Here is an 18632-nt window from a genome sequence, read left to right as displayed (position 1 = left end):
GTTTTGTGCAAGGAATGTATTTTGTTTATATATGATTAGTTTCGAATAAAGTGTAAGAATTGTTGTTCTTATTGATTTGTGTGATGAATGCCAAATGTTGAATCACCTTTTTGGAAAGCATAGACATGAGCATTTACATCATCACCATCCTCTAGTACTAGAATAGTTTTAGTTGTAGTTTCCCATAGTCCGTTATAGTCCAATTCTTTCCTTTCCACTGGATCATAAAAATACGAAAGTCTATTATCAGAAAATTCCTCTCTCAATACTTGAAGTAAGAGACCTTGCTTTGGGTAGACGCCTAGTGAAATATTTCGTTGTTGTTTTCCTCTGATGAATATTAAAAGTTTATCTTCGAAAGCAGAGCCACTATTCGAAAGGTTGACTGAGAGTCTCAATGATTTTCTGAGGGATTTTCTTCTTTCAGTTTGAGGGACAAAGTCGTTTTCAGTTGATGTTGAAATAAACATGTTTGTGGTTGTGAGGTTTTGGTTGTTGTTTGATTTTTTTTGATTGTGTATTCGTGTTGTATTGTCACTATGTTAAATTGGCAAGAAACCCATATCTTTATGGTAAGTGGTTCTAAAAAGGAATCTTCAAAATACTTGACAGGAATGTGTTGAATAATTTTTGTTTTTGGTGAGTTAGAACTTTGATTATTGATATCTGGTTTAATTTGTTGATGAATATTCCCTCTTTTATTAACGCCCATTAGTTGATCATGTTGAACAACATTGCAGACTAGTCAACCACTAAATTCGAATTTGGATTGTTTGGAATAAGCACTATTCAATTTACAATACTTTGATTCACACTACAAATCTAGATTGGACTCCTATTGTTTAATATTTACAAGAATTGCATGTTTGGGCTATTGGTATGAGAGCTTCCACTGCTGCTACCTCCTGAGGAAAGATGATTCGACATGAGTACAAATCTTTCCTCAACATCCTTTTTCATGAGTCCAGCAAGTTCATACCTCACTGATAACTCATCCATAATGGACATACACTCATAAAATTCTGGATATCCTTCAAAGTCTAGGAACATTGTGGCTGCTTGAGCGATGGCACTTGAGCTTGTACCAATACAACAATGTTTAAAGTTAGTGTCTTTTGAAATTTCCAATAATTTTCTTCCGTAATTAAGGGCAAGATCTCTGTATCCTGCCTTATGAAGACACAATATTAAAATACCATAAATGGCAATTTCATGCATTAAGGTAACATTAGAAGAGGACATATTCTTGAGACGAAGCAAGTCAGCCATTTGTGCAATCAATTCCTTATAATTGGTATTACCACCGTGTGTAATTTCATTTTGAACTTCACCCGTGACAGACATGATTACATCACAAATTTGTTTAGTTTGTCCCAGTCGCCTAAAGTTCACTTTTCTTTCTTCATAGTCATCTGAAATGGATGCAATAGAGAGGAAGGCGTTCATTTGAAGATTGAGTTGTGGTTTGTCTAACACCTCAGAGATACGAAGAGCATCCTTACAATAAGCAATTGCCTTTCTCAAACTACCAACAGACATTGAGTAATAGGAGAGAAGCACCAAGGCAAACCCTACACGAGGATCTGGGTTGTTCATATGAAGAGGGTACAATGTCATTGCTTTATGGTGCAAATCTCTACTTAGCATGATATCTCCTAGAGAACGAGCAGAATTACATAATAAACTGTACATGAAGAAGGTATTTTCAGAGTTGACACCATCATTTCTAATGATATCATAGAGAAGATCTGGCATTGCTGATTGCCATTTTGGAGGGAGTAAGGAATGGAATGGATGGACAAATTTATCCCAAATATTAATGAAACGAGTAACCATTGTAGAGAGGGCAAACCTCTGACCATCCGTTGGAATGGGATCTGTATTTTTCTGTGACAAATCCAAATGTTCAATTTCTGTACTACTGTTAGTGGTGTCAAATTTTTGCTTTTTCAGATTTTCAAGATTATTCTCTACGCTCTTTCGTTTCTTATTATTTTCCTCTTCATTAGAGAGTGAAATTGAGAAGACTGGAATTGTGGAAAGAGGATTTGAATTATCAACAGCTCCACTGCTATCGAATATAATAGGATAACTTTGATCATTACTCTGCATGGTTGTTTGCTGAGTATTGGAGAAGGCCATAGTATTACTATTTTGATCGTTTTGTAAATTACTAAACATAGGCATATTCTGATCGTTCAGTGTTATCGAAATACCTGCCATTTTGGCCAATTCTTTACATTTTTGTTCCCATTCACATTTCATTCTTTCACTCACCATAAGCTTTTCTTTGAGTTCCTCAATTTCTTTCTTTAAAAGTTTGGTTGCCTCATTCTTTGGACCTCTCTTTTTTCTTTCGGTATATACACAACTAATCCCCTTCCCACTACAAGTTTGACAAGGACTACCTCCGTCACATTTACGGTGATGTCTTCTACAGGCTTCACAAGCACGTGTGGATTTCTTTGCTCTTCTTGCATTTGGTGAATTAGTAGATTCTTCCTCACTTGCAGAGTCTTCATTGGATTCAGTGGAGTTTGTTGGAGTTTTGGAAGGTGATTTGGTTTTCGATAGTTCTGTTGGAGTAAAGGCGGTTGAAGGTGATTGATAGGAAGTTGTCACTGAATCTGTTGGAGGCCTTTGTTGGTTGACTATGTTGTTTAGGAGAATTATCAAGAGAAATTTTAGAAGTTTGAGGTGTAACAGTTGCAGTAGGATAGTAATTGTGTACAACATTTGGAGATTGATTATTATTTAGGTGTTTGGAAAATGTTTCTTGTTGTTTGAATGACAAGTCTTGAGAGGGATGAACACTAAACCCTGATGAATTATTGTGTGTTGGTGATTTATAACTAGTTGTTCCTCCATAATGATGGTAATTGTGCATAGATTGTTGTGGTTGACCAAAATTATTGTATTGAGAATTTTGAAAATATGAAGAATTATTGGATCCCCCTGTAGAATGTAAATGTGATTTTAGTGGTGGAGTGTTATAATCAAAAACATTATTTGTTGTTGGTTGTATTATGTTATTACTATTGTTAGAATATATATTATTAGTGTTATTACTCTGAGTAGTGTAGTGTTGATGTTGAATTGGTATTTGATTTAAATCTGATGATGGAATATTTTGGTATTGATATGATGGAGTTCGCATTAGTGATTGTTGTTGTTGTTGGGATGGATAATTAGAAAAGGAGGAAGTAGCAGCATGTACAAAATGTTGTTGTTGTTGTTGATTCATTTCAAAATAAAGTTGTGTGATGATGCGGCTAAGTTATATTGATGACGATTAATACGGAGTAAAGGTAAACAAATGAGAGAATGCTGTTCAGGTTGGGCACCTATTCAAACAATAGATGAAATTTCTTTTGTGATGACTTAAAAATAAAACGGTTCGATGTTTGGAATGAACCAATTTTAAATGATTCTTCTTTCACTTGCGTGCGGGCGTAGAGGGTGCAATATTTTTTTGTGTTGGAAAATTAATAATACGCTTCCTTCGACATTCTTGCGCCTGGATGAAGTTCTGCAGCAATGATGAAGTTGAGTGGATAAATGTTTCAGATTTAATACTGCCTCTGGGTTACAAAAATAAAGTTTTATGTAAAAAGTATTAATATTGAATTGTTGGTTTGGTCCATTAGATAATTTATATTGGTGACTTTTTTTTCCTAGTTGGTATTTTATATTAATTTGGCAAATTGCTCTGGATTGAGAGATCCATCTACTGTCCTATGACGTATTAGATTTATTTGAAGGTTCTCATTTACAGTAATTCAAAAACATACACTGGTTTAAAAAATATCATTTAATGGTTTGGTCATCCAAAATGATTAAGCTTTTCCACTGAAGAAGTTTAACATTGTAAACAGGATCATTCTCGTTAAATTGTTCTATTCTTGTCAAGGAAACGAATGCAAATTCCTCTTTGCATTTACACTTTGAATATCAATCAAAACGAATGTTTGGTACATGGAATGCACATTTAAAATAGACACGAATTATGCAGTCGTTATCATATAACAAAAAAAAATGGATAATAAGGAGCTGTTCGAAAGGGATAACGAAGAACATCCATGCAAGGATGGAGAACTTCACGTTGTGTTAGGTGGTTACGATTGTTATTTGAAAAGAAATGCATTTCTTTGTTGGACAGGATATGTTCAATTGCCAAAACATCACCCAATGTTCAATAAATGTTACGAAAACATTCAATGCCATGTGCATGGTGGTTTGACCTATGGAAAGGATGGTAGATTTGGTTTTGATTGTGGCCACATTGGTGATTACCTTCCTGTATTTGATGTGGAAAATTTTGCTCATGTTATTGAGCGAGATCAAAAAAAGGTGGTGTACAGGGATTACAATTTTGTTGTTGATAATTTAAGGGTATTGACAGAATTTTTCGAGTCACACGAAACTGTTTCCGATATTGATTTAAGGGTTTCACAGCAAAATGGGTCTTCAGAATCACAAGTCAAGTCAATGTACGATTCCTATATGTCAGCACGTCGAATGTTTGACCAATCAAAACAAAAGTAATTAAAATTATCACTTTTATGATAAATCTATTGTTCATTCGAAATATTCGACAATTTGTGAATTGAGCTATGTTGGAACTCTTCTATTATTTTACAATTAAAAAATGGGTCAAATACTTCAAAGCAATCACATTTCAAGTAACAGTCAAGCTTCTTCGGATGCTGACGACGAAATTGAAATGTTAAAATATCAAAAACAAGTTAATAACGCATTTTCAATAAATGAAATTCAGAGATTGTACACACGTAGGTATTAGTGATAGGAAATGCTATTTTTAATTAATTGATGTGAATATTGTGAAATCAATAATTAATTATGATTTGGATTTGTGACATTTGCAGAGTGGTACAAGTGGTATCCAACAGGGAAAGCTCAAAAGAATAATTTTTGTGAATTTCTCAAATCAGAACCTGGAATATCATCTCCAGAAATTATTGTTGATGATTTGTTTAGAGCCATGGATACGAACAAGGATGGATTTGTCAATTTTGAGGAATACCTTGTAAGTGATTCAAACATTTTGGAAACTAATAACAAATAATAGATTTTCATGTCTATTACTGTAAGTTATTATAAGTAGTAATAAGAACTAGATCAAATAGTAGAGACCTACTGCCAAAGAAAGTGATCCTGAGCAATTAATACGGTTCTTCTTCCAAATTTATGACAAAGACAATATTGGTAAGGTGACTAAGGAAAATATAATGGAATGCACGTAAGTGTTTAAATTTGGAAGCTATTTATTCAAATATAATTGGATTTACAAAAGAGCTCATGCATTTAAAGCGAGAGGAAACGATGTAAATGATCCTAATATCAAACAAATAATTGAGGAAAATGCAACCAAGCTGATGGAAATGGCTGATTCCAATAATGATAATCTCCTAACAGTTGATGAAATATTGCAAGCCTATCAGAAAAATCACTCTGTATTGAGGTACCTTTAATCCTTTACGATTCAATGACATTAATTTTTACCACCCTCAAATTTGGTTGTGTGCAGTGAAAGAATTGATTTGGACACTTTTCCCTTCCAACTTGTCAAGTTTCGCAACAGGTGTCAAATAGAATGAACCAATTAGACTGCACGAATATTAAAACATTTGTTACAAAGTCCTTGTAATACTGAGTCGAATCTCTTTTCCATTGGAAACCAACACAAGAAGATATTATATCTCTTCTTCCTGCATTGCATTGTTGATTGCTTCAGAGAGTATTAGATAATGAAAGGTAACAACAATTCACTCACTTACAGAGACACAATAACAACAATAAAACTCTCCAATCAACAGTAAAAAAAATACTCAAAATCATCAGCTGCTACACAGTATTGATTTTTACTCTCAAAAAAATTCATCAGCCGTAGATATTAAATATGCCTAAGAAAATCGAAAAGTATCAATTGGGAAAAACCCTCGGTAGAGGTACTTTTTCAAAGGTTAAATTAGCTGTAGATACAACTGATAACTCTCACTGGGCTATCAAGATTATCGATAGAAAGATGGTCAAACAAGAAAACATGGAAGCCCAGCTCAAGAGAGAAATTGCCATCATGAAAATTTTAAAACACAAACACGTTGTACAATTGAGAGAAGTTCTTCAAAGCTCTAAACATATTTATATTGTATTGGAATTGATTACTGGTGGTGAATTGTTCGACAGAATTGGTACGTATCTTTTTTGTATTCAATACAATATTAATAATTATTTGTATTGCTTTTTGATCACACAACACGGATATCCAATCATATTAATAATAATATTTAATGATGATGACGATAATATTATTAAACTATATAAAACAACATAATATGATCAATAGTTGAGGCCAAGAGATTCGATGAAACAACAGCAAGAAAATACTTCCAACAATTGATTTCAGGTATTGAATATTGCCATTCTCAAGGAATTGCTCACAGAGATTTGAAACCAGAAAATTTATTGTTGGATGGTGAAGATGTTTTAAAGATTAGTGACTTTGGTTTATCTGCACTCTCCGGTAATGATGGATCAGGACAACAAAAGATGTTGATGACAACTTGTGGTACACCAAATTATGTTGGTATGTTTTTTAAATTTTGCTAGTAGTAATAATTTCGAAAATGTAATATATTTGAACCACCTTAATAGCTCCTGAAGTTTTGAAGGAAAAGGGTTATGACGGAAAGAAGGCCGACGTTTGGTCATGTGGTGTTATTTTGTATGTCATGTTGGCTGGTTATTTACCATTTGAAGATGATACAATGAAAGGATTGTTTGCCAAGATTGAATCAGGAAAATTCTCTTATCCACCTCACTTTACAAGTGCCCAAACTGAACTTATTAGTAGAATGCTTGTTGTAGATCCAGAAAAAAGAATTACTGTTGAACAAATTATGGAACATAAATGGTTCAAGGTTGGATTCAAACTTGATAGAGTTACATCAAAGATCAGTTTGACTGAAAAGGAAATTGATGCTTCTGTTAAAAGTACTGGAGATGTTACTGAAGTTCAATCATCAACACAACCAGCTCAAAATTCTCAAACTAAGGTCAATACTCTGAATGCTTTCGATTTGGCTTCCATGTTAATGATGGGTTCTATGAATCCACTCATGTCTTCGGATGCATCTGTTAAAATTAAGAGACAAACAAGATTTATGGCTAAAGGAAAGAAACAAGAATGTCAAACAGCCATCGTTTCAAAACTCGATAAAATGAAGGCCAAACCAACCACAAAGGGTGACGATGAAATTAAGTGTATGGCCACTGTAAATCAAGCTGCTATAACATTTAGTATTAAGATTGAAGAAACAAGTGGTGGTTTCTCAGTTGTTGAAGTAAGAAGAGGTAAAGGTAACATCCTTGACTATAATGCTTTCTATCGTACCTTGGTGAATGAAATGGGCAGTTTGGTTGTTTCTAAGGAAATTTCCACAAAATAAATCACTTTGTAAATTTATCTTTCGTTAAGAATCTTCTGTGCAATTTGTTTTTAAATTATTATCAGAATCCATTAAGAGTAGAGAGAATTTACCGTATTCTTGATTGCCAAAAACGTAACCTGTTTGGGAGTCAATTAGCGATCTTCTCTACAACAACCAACTTCAAGGAACTTATTTTCTTGGAACACATTACAATACCTTTTCAAATTTCATAGAACCAATCATATTTGATCATTGTAATTTTCTTCCCCCTGCTTTCCAAATTGGACTCAACCCGTTTTTGTTTGTCCCTCAAAGCTTCATTTCATTACAACATTCATGAAACATGTCGAGATATGTAAACGGTTCATTGAACCAACATATTACACCACTGAGTATTGTTAATAATTAATTGTATTACTCGTTAGTGCAAAGGAGATGTTGCATTATTGAAAATCTTCAACGTTTAATATTTGAATTTTCGGATCTTTCGAGGATTCTTCCAATATGTGAATGAATCACAACATGTTACATTTGCATCATCCATTAAATATGATAATCCACCTTTATAATACACTCTAACTTCACACCACATTATCATGATGAGGTTGGACTCGTTGATTTTCTTTTAAAAGCAAAAATCGAACTGCAGCTTTTCTTCCTTCACTTCTCTGTAAAGGCCTGTGGTGGAAGATTTCTCAGAAAGAAGGAAGAAGGAATATTTTCAAGCATTGTTGCATTGTGTTTGACCTCCCTCTTCAATGCTGAAGAACAATAGCAGCTGCTGACCACTGCAAGGTGTAATATTCTCAAAGGGAGAGCGAATAAGTGATGATTGCAACACAACCCATCTAAAAAAAAACAATCTCGATTCTCTGTCCAAGGTACTTTCAATTTCCTAGCCGGCCTTTGATAGTAGCAGAAGACAATTCAATACGACGACTACCGTCAAAGCAGGTATGTTTTTAAATAATGTGTGTTTTAATGATGTGCTGACGATAGATAATAGTAGTAGTTGTACTCATTGAATATATATTCAGATACATTGTCATACGGAATCATCAATAGTCTATTTTCAATCCAATTTATATTCCTGTATTTCATTTTTGGTTTCATTGGAGAGAGAACAATAGCTCCTCTTCTGATAGGAAGTCTTTGAGTTGTTAATTGTATATTGTGATTTTAATAGATCTCTTTATATTGGTATGTGTTTTTAATAATGTGTGTTTGTCTAAATTATTTCTAATTCCCTGTTTACTCATGACTTCTATTATTTGAACCTTGGACCCTGTATGGCCATCTTGGTGTCTTTGATTCACTACCAATCATCATTACTTGTATCATTTGATACTCTCACTCACTTGGATCAAATTCCGGATGGCAACCTAACAAATATTCTTCAATGGAACACAAACCATATCTGATCCATCCATTCAACAACAATACTATGACAATGAAATTACCAAATCTCTATTATCCACCTCTTTAATATTCCAGCTTGTTGAAGATTTTTTCAACCCAAGTGTAAGTAATTGATTATATTCCGTACATTAACAATAGTAACATGCATACTCTATGACCATTCAAACACGATACTGGACAATGTGCACAACTATTATTACCACTATTGTATTATCACAACTATAACTATTATTTAAATTAATTGATTAATTATATATTATAAATAATAATACACTATTATTGTACTATGGAAATGTTGTCTCTTTACCACTTACCTATTGTGGTAAACTCCTTTCCAATTATATCGTGCACACTCAAACATTATCATATTTTCTATAATGCTACTATATACCTAATATGACATTTGGATATCATCAATAACTAATAGTTAGTAACTATTGCTAGCCAACTCTAACAATACTTTAAGAAGGAGAAGATCCTACAATACAGTATTTTGTTAGTACTAGAAAAAAAAAATTATTTCTTTATTTAGGAAATTTAATAGCTTGTTGAAAAGTATTTAAAAATATTTAATAATAGTAAAATATTATTTATAGATATATACAACAAACTAGTATTTAGATAGTAAATACATATCAATATTGTTTTAACTTATTAAAATCTACTAAGAAAGAATATATTACTACTAAGTATTATCAATGATGAACATTGTAAACTCCTCTCCATCAAAGGTAAATAATACAAATATTTGGGGAGTTAATAGTCTCTCCCAAAGTCCACACCATCAACACCATCTCTCTTCACCACTCTTGTCAAGACTTGAGGATAGTAAAACAATCTCTCATGAACAACATTATGACAGAAATTCCATGTTAGAAATGGATCAAGCTGTTCTAGCATCAAATGGTAATAATGCTATCGGTATGGATTTACTCAGAGAGATTGATCAAAATGAAAATGATCAATCATCACCACCACAACATTTAGATAGTGAAGAGTTTATGATTAGATCACCAATCCATAAAAGTAGAAAGTCAATGGGTAACAGTTCTGGTAAATCAAATCAACAAATCTTAGGCACACCTGTACATCATCAACAACATCATCCAATGGGTATGACTTCTCCACAACAAAACTCTACATCTCCAATGTTATTAAGTTCTCCTCCAATGCATATTGCAAATAATACTTGGATGAATGAAAAAATGTTCTTGGAAAGTAAAATTGCCAGGTTATCCTCTGACTTGTATTCTGCCAAATGCGAAATTGCCAGACTTCAAAATCAATTAGAAGAATACAGACAAAAAGAGATGCATAACACTAAAGTTAATAGTACTTCAACTGTTGGTAATAGCCCAAGTCCAACTGAAATGATGATGAATGGTAGTACAAATGTAGGTCTTGAAAGACCTCTATCACCTGCATCTAGTTGCACTACTTCATCTTGGACTGGATATAATAATGATCCAATTGGTAGTACATTCCCAGGTCCTGAAAAATCATCTCCTTATGAGAATAGTATTTATTCATACATGACCAATCCTGCCCAACAATTATTAATTTCTCCAAGAAAATCTCCTACTCCTAATAATGTTACAACAACTCCAGGTAGATACAATAGAAGTAATAGCTTTGGTTCAAGTGGTAATGATTTACCAAATACAAATCTCATGCAAAATAACAGATTGAGTGTTTTGGCAACACCAAATAGAGGTGTAAATAATTCAAATGGTTTATCATCCATTAATGATCCACTTTTCCCACAAAATATTAATGATTATCAAATGTCACCAAATAGAATTCAAATGATTAATCCTATTGGTATGGATTCACCAATAATGATGACTCCAACAAGTGGAAATTCTGGTTCAAGAAAGTATAGCACTAATAATGTTTTGGTTAACTCTCCATTTATTACACCAAATATTGGAAGTGGTCGTATTTTCCCAACTCCAACAACACCTTCTCCAAACAATTTATATTATAATAGTTCAATTGCCATTACTCCAAAGAGTACAACTAGCAGTGTTGCAAGTAACAGTTCTGCATCTAGTGGTACTCCAACCCTAAGTGACGCAAGTAATGGTACACTTCCTTCCTCTCTTATTAAACCTTCATCCCCAGTTCTTAGTACTACTCCAACAAGTACTGGAGGAGGTGCTAGTTCTAATAGCACTACTTCAGTTCCTGTAATTAATCATAACAAGACCGGAGGAGAAATTGTATACTTGTTGAGTGGTGGTGGTGTTGGTTCTATCAAGGTTTATGATTTATCAAAGGATGAATTCACTCAAGCCCAAGACAATCAACAACAACATGCCAAGAGAGGATATGATAAGCATGCATTGACCGATTATTATCTTTCATTGAAGGGACACTCTAGATTTGTCTCTGCATTACACAGCCATCAAGGAAGAATTTGCAGTGGTTCTGGAGATAACTCTATTCGTATTTGGAATTTTGATACTGGCGAATGTGAACATGTTTTGGCAGGATGTGAAGGAAAAGTCGGAGCATTATGTAGTTATTATGGTAATTTAGTCAGTGGTTCAAAGGACGGAAATTCTCATCGTATTCGTGCATGGGATGTAGAAAAGGCAGAATGTGTAAAGTGTGTTCATGCCCACTCTGATTGGATTAACGTTTTATGTGCAAGTGACAATACTCTTTTCAGTGGTTCTGGAGATAGAAAGGTAAAAGTTTGGTCAGGTCCAAACTTTGAAAATATCATGACATTGGACAATAGTAGTTTTGTTTTATCTTTGGTTTATGATCCTGTTTATAATTGTTTGGTTGCTGGTACTTATGATGGACATATCAGAATTTGGGATATTAGATCAGGTACTAAATTTATCAAGCAAATTAAGGCTCACTCAAATGGCGTTCTTTCCTTGTGCTATCATGCTGGATTATTGTGTAGTGGTAGTAAGGATCAAACAATTTCAATTTATGATCCAAAGACTTGGAATAGAGAGTCACAACTTATCGGACACACTGATGCTGTTAAATGTCTTGTATCCTACCAAAACACTTGGTTATGCAGCGGTTCTTATGATAGAACTGTCAAGCTTTGGAATTTGGATACTGCCAATAGAGGCAGCTATTGTACAATTGCAACCGGATTCAAGAATTATACCCTTACATGCCATACAGCATAATTTTGTCAATCATTACACCAATTTTCACCAACCACAACACCACATTTTGTACACACAACTATAAATCAACACACCTACACTTCTAGACTTTAAATTTGGACTTCCACTCTTATTTGGATATTCCAAAATATCAAATAAAATTCTAAAAAAACAACAATTAATTTGTTTTTGGAACTTTCAAGTTCATAATCTATGATAACTACCTTTGATATTCAACAATATCATTACATAATATTTATGATGATATTATATTTATTGTTGCTTGTGAAAAGCTGAACAAGCTCAATTATATTTTGTTGGATCATAGGAGGAGATAAGGATCAGTTCATATTATTCTTTTCACAATCAAAAAAAATATGACGAGTACAGAACAACCATCAACCATCAGCAACAATATTTCATCAAATTCCTCTTCATCACCTAGTAGTAATAATAACACAGATGATGCCTCTCTCGAATTATTATTTAAAAAACTAGATATAAATAATGATCACTTTATTGATAAGGAAGAATTAGAAAAAGGGATCAGAGAACTACAACTCCCTTCTGCCAATGTAAATGGAGCCTTTGATCAGATGGATTTTAATCATGATCAAAGAATTACCTTCGAGGAATTTTCAAATTATGTTAGAAAGAGGAGATCGGAGCTTCGTGTCATCTTTTCTGATTTGGATAAGAATGGTGATGGTTTCTTGGATATGGATGAGGTTTCTAGGGGTGTTTCTCAAGTTTTTCAAAAATCAACAGACACCAATGCTAATTATCCTCTAGCTCCACAAGTTGTTAAACAATTAATGAAGAGAATTGATGCGAATGGAGATGGAGTAATCTCATTTGAAGAGTGGTGTAATTTATTGACACTTGTTCCAGATGTAAATATTGCTTCAATTGTAGAATATTGGAGAGATGCCTCTTCTCTCATTAGAGATGACGTCGATTTGATAATTATGGACAAGTCAATTAGAGAAAATACTAATAATTTCTCCTATCTCAATAATACTTCTAAAGCACTGATAGCTGGTGCACTTTCAGGTGCTATCAGTAAAACTGTTACAGCTCCATTGGAAAGACTCAAGATTTTATATCAAGTTCAAACAAGGAAACCACCTTCAATCTTGGTTGGTTTCAAGGAAATGTACATGGAGAGTGGAATTAAGGGTCTCTTTAGAGGTAATGGTGTAAATATTCTCAAATCTGCTCCAGAGAAGGCCATTAAATTTGCAGTTTTCGAGAGAGTTAAAAAGATTCTCAGTGATATGAATGGTGGACATGGTTCAAATTGGCAAACTTTCATTGCTGGTTCAGCTTCAGGTGTGACTTGCCATACGGCTCTCTATCCTCTCGAAGTCGTAAAAACTAGACTATCTGTTGCACCTGCTGATGAATATAAAGGAATTATGGATGCCATCAAGACAATTGCCCAACATGAGGGATATGTCGTACCATTCTTTAGAGGTTTAACTCCATCCATTTTGGGAACTATTTGGTCTTCAGGATTCTCCTTAATGAGCTATGAATGGATTCGTGCTACAGTCTTTGGGAATAATCCTTCAGTGACTGGTCTCATGTTTTGTGGTAGTGCCTCCTCACTATTGAGTCAAATCATTTTCTATCCTCTCCATGTATTGAACACTCGTATGATTACTCAAGGAGCTCATCAACTCAAAGTGACAACCAAAACAGTTCAACAGGATTTGCATGGACAAGTCAAGACAGCCAAGGTCTACAATGGAATGATTGATGCCTGTGTTAAAATTGTCCAAAAGGAAGGTTACTCTGCCATGTTCAAAGGTTTCATTCCTTCTCTCATTAAGGGAATTCCAGCTCATGCAGTAAGCTTTGCAGTCTACGAACAAACAAAGAGAACATTAGGATTTAAAGAAATCAAATCCAAACATCATTAAGCCATTCATTCACATACCTTCATCTCCATCTCCATAACCTTACCATTATTTTCTAGAATCCATGAGAATCTCAATAGTATTCTCCTAATTTCTCTCCGATTAGTCCTTCCGCAAAGAAAGAAAAAAATTCCAAAAACTTTTCGGAAGTTTAAAAAGTAACACAAAAAAAATGTCTTTAAATTACGATCAATTAATTCAAACTCTGATCGGCAAATTATCAGCCGGCCAGAAATTTATGATTTATGGTGCCTATGGTTATACAGGAGAACTTGTTGTAAAATTAGTAAAGAAATTTAATTTATTGAATAGAGTTGTTTTGGCTGGACGATCGGGAGAACAACTTAAAAGTATGATGAAGAGACAACAAATTGAAGAAAATAGTGTTGAATATCAAGTGTTTGGTTTGGATGATAGGGATTTGGATGAACATATTGGAAAGGTTGATCTTGTCATGTTGGTTGCTGGACCTTTTGCTCATACTTCAAAGAGAGTTGTTGATAGTTGTTTGAGAACTGGTGTTCATTATATTGATATTACTGGAGAGTGTAGGTTTGAATTGTTTTTTTAAGCCTTTCTAATATCATTTGATTTGTTGATATTAATTTCTAATAATTATTTGAAATTCGAATAGATACTGTATTCCAAAGTATTCTCGAAAATGAAGCTTGTAAAATTGCTGCCAAACAAAAGAATATCATTTTAATGCCTGGAGTAAGTAGATGAATAATTAACTTTGAAAAATCTTTAATTTTCATAGGTTGGTTTCGATGTTGTTCCAACTGATTGTTTGGCCAAATCTCTTCAAGAAGCTTTTGATAAAAAGTATGGTGAGGGAGCTTCTCATGATTCTAAGGCTCAAATTGAACTTGCAATTAATACTGGTAAATCTGGCATGTCTAGAGGTACAACTAAGAGTGCAGTCAATATGATGAAGGAAGCTCCTTGGGGATTCCCAGAAAGAGTTAATCACAAGATTGGTCCACATCCACTTGTTGCTAAGGATTTTGAGTTTTATGATGAAACAACCAAAAATACCAAATCTTTAACTTGCATGTCAGTTCCATGGGGTGATATTGCAACTGGTTATGTCAGTACTCAAGTTCCAAATATTAGAGTTTATTTCACATCCTCAAAGAATGCTCCAACTGTTGCCAGAATTTACAATATTTGGTTTGTGACTATTCTCTTCTTCCTCTTATTCAATTTGCCATTTGTTGTACCACTCATGTTCAAAGCTATTGACATATTCATGCCAAAGGGTCCAGAAGAAACTGAAAAAGATAGAGTTCACATCTCTGGTTGTTTAACTTGTGGTGATAAGAAGGTTTCTGGAAGAGCTGTAACAAAAGCAGGTTATTTATTCACTGCCGAATCAGCTCTTTTGAGTGCTTTGAAGATTCTCACTGGACACGATTTGAAGATTGAAAGTGGTTGTCTCACTCCATCCCTATGTTTTGGATCTGACTTTGTAAAACAAATTGATTCATGTAATGTTGAAATTTTATAAATAATTTCCATATTTTCGGAAAAGGCTAAGGTTTGAAAATAATTAATAAGCTCAAATCTTTGAAAGTTCTCACTTGAAAATCTTTTATTTTGTAAAACTACTTGGTCGGGATTCATTTCCGACACAGAGCAACATATGTGTCCGTTTTGCTGTTAAACGAGGACGCACAAATATCATTACTTGTGTCTATTGCCAAACTATACTGACACAGTATTTAAGGAAGAGATTTTGAAACCATGATCCAAAAAACAACAACAAAAAAACAACTGAATATCTCTTGTAATTTATTACCTAGAATTCTATAATAATGTCTTCTACTCAACAAAATCAATACACTTCTGTAATTGTTATTGGAGCTGGTGGAAATTGTGGTCTCGAAATTGCCAAAGCAATCTTAGAACATTACCCACAAGTCAAGTTGACCTTGCATGTTAGAAATGAGGAAAAGGTTGCCTCTTTGAAAGAAAAGGGAGCTAATGTAATTGTTGGGGATATTCTCTCAACAAGTGAAGAGGAGCTCGTAAATGCATTGTCTGGTAAAGAGGTAGTCATCACTGCTCTTGCAGCTAATCCTGAGCTATTGCTTCAAGGTCAATTGAAACTCATTGAAGCTTCCAAGAAGGCAGGTGTAAAAAAGTACCTTCCAACAACCTATGGTTTGAATTTAAATCTTTTCAAACCTGAGGAAAGTATGTTAAATGATGCCAAGTTCAAAATTACTGAAACTATCAAACAAAGTGGTTTAGAATGGACTCAAGTGAATGTTGGAATCTTTGCTCATATGGCTTCCTTCTTATTATTCAACAAGTTTGACACAGAAACCAAGACAGTTCATTACAATGGTGATTTGAGTGAAAAGGTTGATGTTAGCTTTTTAGAAGATATTGGAAAGTTTGTAGCTAAAGCTGCTATCAGAAAGGATATTGTTGGTGATATTAATGTTGCTTCTGACACTTTGACAGTTAAGGAAATTGCTCATTTCATTCATGGTGAAAATATTGAATTCAAACAAGATCAAACAGCAGCTGATTGGATTAAATCCATCCAAGAAAGAATTGCCGAAAAGTTAAATTCTCCAAGTGAATTATTTCCAATTCTTTTGGAGCAATTAAGATGGACAATTATTTCAGGAAGAAGAGTTGAAAGCTCCAATAGTAATCTCTTCCAAGATATCAAACCAAGATTATTCAAAACAATCAATCAACAATAATATTGTTTCACATTAATATCTATTAATAAAAGATGCTAGAATAATATTCTTCTTCTTCATCATCATCATTGTTTTGAGTTGGTGGAGGTGGACAAGGATCAACACCCTTATATTTAGTTTCCTTAATGTCTATATCTCGTCCTGTAATGAGAGTGTGAATGTTTCGTTCAGAAAACTCAAATAGACCACATTTGACATGTTTCAGTAATGGAATTGGTGATTTTGGGAAGTTTTTCAAATTCTCTATTTTAAACATAAAGCAAATTCTCTTTCCACTTTCAGCCAAATGTTTCAACACATTAAAATCAATTCCTTTCTCTTCTTTGTTATTAGTACTGGTATCTAATCTCTCCACGCAATATATGATACAGTCATAGTGTGAAAATTCCTCATTGAGTTTATCGTATTGCACTAAATCTTCTTCGATATATTGAATATTCACAGATTTTACATAATTCTTCGTAATGTAAGATAGTCTGTCCAATTGAATTCTTCCATAAGAGGAATCTTGAAGGGATTTCTTAGCAAGGAGGCAGACTCTTGGCATTTGTAATTCTTCTGATAGAGTTTCACATTTTGAAGCAAATGGAAAATGAATATTAGAATCCAAATTTTTGATATAATCAATCCATCTATTAGAAGGAGAATAGAGCCAGATAGGAATTTGAAAAACGCAACATGTGAAATAGTAAAACATTTCCACAGCGTTTGTAATATGAACATGATCTTTCATGGCAATCTTCCTCAACAAATCAATTTGATTCACTTTACAATATTCAACTGTTAGATCAAGAGCCAATTGAGAATCTTTTGAAATCAATGTACGCATTGAAATTTCAAATCCTCTATGAATCAAATCAATTCCCAACTCATTACTCAATTTACCTCTATTGAACAATCTCTCCAGTGCTCCTTCGTAAGGATAATTCCACAAATTTGAAGCTTTGGTTCCAATTTTTGTTACATTGAAATGCTTGAATTGAGTATTATGGGATTCAGGCAGAATTTTTTCATGTTTCAACGCATTTAACAACTCCCCTCCTATACAAAATCTGTCAAACCTAAAACTTGATGGATTTGTGTGAAAATCCAAAATACTGAAAAAGAATTCCGTAGGAATATGGTCGAAATATTTTGTTTGCTGTTGCAACAACCATTCCAAGCCTTCTTGCTGACACTCCGTATGGGTATGCATAAGATCAACCGAATAGAAAGTTTCTGAATTAATTTTAGCCGAAACTACCTTTGCACTCTTCACAAGCTCTTTAATTTTACCCATTCCATCATCCTCTTCATGATAGGGAATCATTTCATCTTTCTCATCTTTCAATATTCTATAGAGTTTCTCTTCCCGATCATAGAAAATTAAATATTTCCGATCGTGATCACTCGATGGAACCATTATTTGAATGTGATTTGGTAAAATTCGACAATTTTCAGACTTGACCGAATATAAAAAGGATGAAATTAATTCATAAAATTCATAATCGACACAACTCATCATTTCAATCCAATTAAAAGGTCCCACCACAGATCGCATTTTCATTTTCGAATATCTTTTGAAGAAATCTCTTGATCGGATCAACTCGGACCACTCTCTACACACCAAACTACACACCGAAAATATACTATGAGGTAAACAGTAGGAAAAGATCAATTCCAAACACAATGCATCCATTTTTTTTAATTCTGATTTTTATTTTTTAATGGAATTTACAATCAAAGATGAAATAGACTCAAAACCACAACAGATGATGAGAAATTAAGTTTTCCTTTGCTTTAATGACCAGTAAATCCTTATTCAAGCCCAAAGTAAGGCGAACAGTTAAGCAATAATTCAATTTTGAAATTGAAAAATAACAATCTGGCCAACATGGAGATATATCTATTGCCACAACCAAGCGAACTTCAACGTCCTCACATTTGCAAGTGTTACACACAACACAATTGAAATATTCGCAAAGGATAACAAATGGCTGTAAA

General features: G+C 33.6%; 9 protein-coding genes across 9 annotated transcripts; 6 read left to right on the top strand and 3 right to left on the bottom strand.

Moving 5' to 3' along the window:
- Positions 1 to 68: 68 nt before the first annotated feature.
- On the bottom strand, positions 69 to 470 carry NAEGRDRAFT_69431 (uncharacterized protein; the record flags this gene model as incomplete). The annotated part of the gene is made up of 1 exon (XM_002675311.1): positions 69 to 470. One exon carries the CDS (start codon positions 468 to 470, stop codon positions 69 to 71), a length of 402 nt encoding a protein of 133 aa, XP_002675357.1.
- Positions 471 to 849: 379 nt separating this feature from the next.
- Positions 850 to 3244, bottom strand: NAEGRDRAFT_69430 (uncharacterized protein; the record flags this gene model as incomplete). The annotated part of the gene is made up of 2 exons (XM_002675310.1): positions 850 to 2651; positions 2815 to 3244. 2 exons carry the CDS (start codon positions 3242 to 3244, stop codon positions 850 to 852), a joined length of 2232 nt encoding a protein of 743 aa, XP_002675356.1.
- A 791-nt stretch (positions 3245 to 4035) lies between these two features.
- Positions 4036 to 4567, top strand: NAEGRDRAFT_80322 (uncharacterized protein; the record flags this gene model as incomplete). Its single annotated transcript, XM_002675407.1, has 1 exon — positions 4036 to 4567. One exon carries the CDS (start codon positions 4036 to 4038, stop codon positions 4543 to 4545), a length of 510 nt encoding a protein of 169 aa, XP_002675453.1. The 3' UTR covers positions 4546 to 4567.
- Positions 4568 to 4648: 81 nt separating this feature from the next.
- On the top strand, positions 4649 to 5492 carry NAEGRDRAFT_69428 (uncharacterized protein; the record flags this gene model as incomplete). The annotated part of the gene is made up of 5 exons (XM_002675406.1): positions 4649 to 4790; positions 4887 to 5047; positions 5090 to 5107; positions 5151 to 5260; positions 5315 to 5492. 5 exons carry the CDS (start codon positions 4649 to 4651, stop codon positions 5490 to 5492), a joined length of 609 nt encoding a protein of 202 aa, XP_002675452.1.
- Positions 5493 to 5852: 360 nt separating this feature from the next.
- On the top strand, positions 5853 to 7485 carry NAEGRDRAFT_80321 (serine/threonine protein kinase). The gene is made up of 3 exons (XM_002675405.1): positions 5853 to 6212; positions 6368 to 6607; positions 6676 to 7485. Exons 1-3 carry the CDS (start codon positions 5921 to 5923, stop codon positions 7467 to 7469), a joined length of 1326 nt encoding a protein of 441 aa, XP_002675451.1. The 5' UTR covers positions 5853 to 5920; the 3' UTR covers positions 7470 to 7485.
- An 818-nt stretch (positions 7486 to 8303) lies between these two features.
- On the top strand, positions 8304 to 12178 carry NAEGRDRAFT_80320 (uncharacterized protein). Its single transcript, XM_002675404.1, has 4 exons — positions 8304 to 8405; positions 8451 to 8651; positions 8946 to 8972; positions 9298 to 12178. Exon 4 carries the CDS (start codon positions 9569 to 9571, stop codon positions 12026 to 12028), a length of 2460 nt encoding a protein of 819 aa, XP_002675450.1. The 5' UTR covers positions 8304 to 8405; positions 8451 to 8651; positions 8946 to 8972; positions 9298 to 9568; the 3' UTR covers positions 12029 to 12178.
- Positions 12179 to 12384: 206 nt separating this feature from the next.
- NAEGRDRAFT_80319 (uncharacterized protein) lies at positions 12385 to 15457 on the top strand (the record flags this gene model as incomplete). The annotated part of the gene is made up of 3 exons (XM_002675403.1): positions 12385 to 14477; positions 14564 to 14643; positions 14690 to 15457. One exon carries the CDS (start codon positions 12385 to 12387, stop codon positions 13930 to 13932), a length of 1548 nt encoding a protein of 515 aa, XP_002675449.1. The 3' UTR covers positions 13933 to 14477; positions 14564 to 14643; positions 14690 to 15457.
- Positions 15458 to 15746: 289 nt separating this feature from the next.
- Positions 15747 to 16649, top strand: NAEGRDRAFT_69423 (uncharacterized protein; the record flags this gene model as incomplete). Its single annotated transcript, XM_002675402.1, has 1 exon — positions 15747 to 16649. The coding sequence occupies one exon, from the start codon at positions 15747 to 15749 to the stop codon at positions 16647 to 16649; it is 903 nt and encodes a 300-aa protein (XP_002675448.1).
- A 22-nt stretch (positions 16650 to 16671) lies between these two features.
- NAEGRDRAFT_50311 (uncharacterized protein) lies at positions 16672 to 18195 on the bottom strand (the record flags this gene model as incomplete). The annotated part of the gene is made up of 1 exon (XM_002675309.1): positions 16672 to 18195. One exon carries the CDS (start codon positions 18193 to 18195, stop codon positions 16672 to 16674), a length of 1524 nt encoding a protein of 507 aa, XP_002675355.1.
- Between the last annotated feature and the right edge of the window lie 437 nt (positions 18196 to 18632).

This window comes from Naegleria gruberi, assembly GCF_000004985.1.
Source record: "Naegleria gruberi genomic scaffold NAEGRscaffold_34, whole genome shotgun sequence".
Lineage (NCBI taxonomy): Eukaryota > Heterolobosea > Eutetramitea > Acrasida > Naegleriidae > Naegleria > Naegleria gruberi.
The sequence above is the reverse complement of the archived record's forward strand: the minus strand, read 5'-3'. Positions and strand labels throughout refer to the sequence as shown.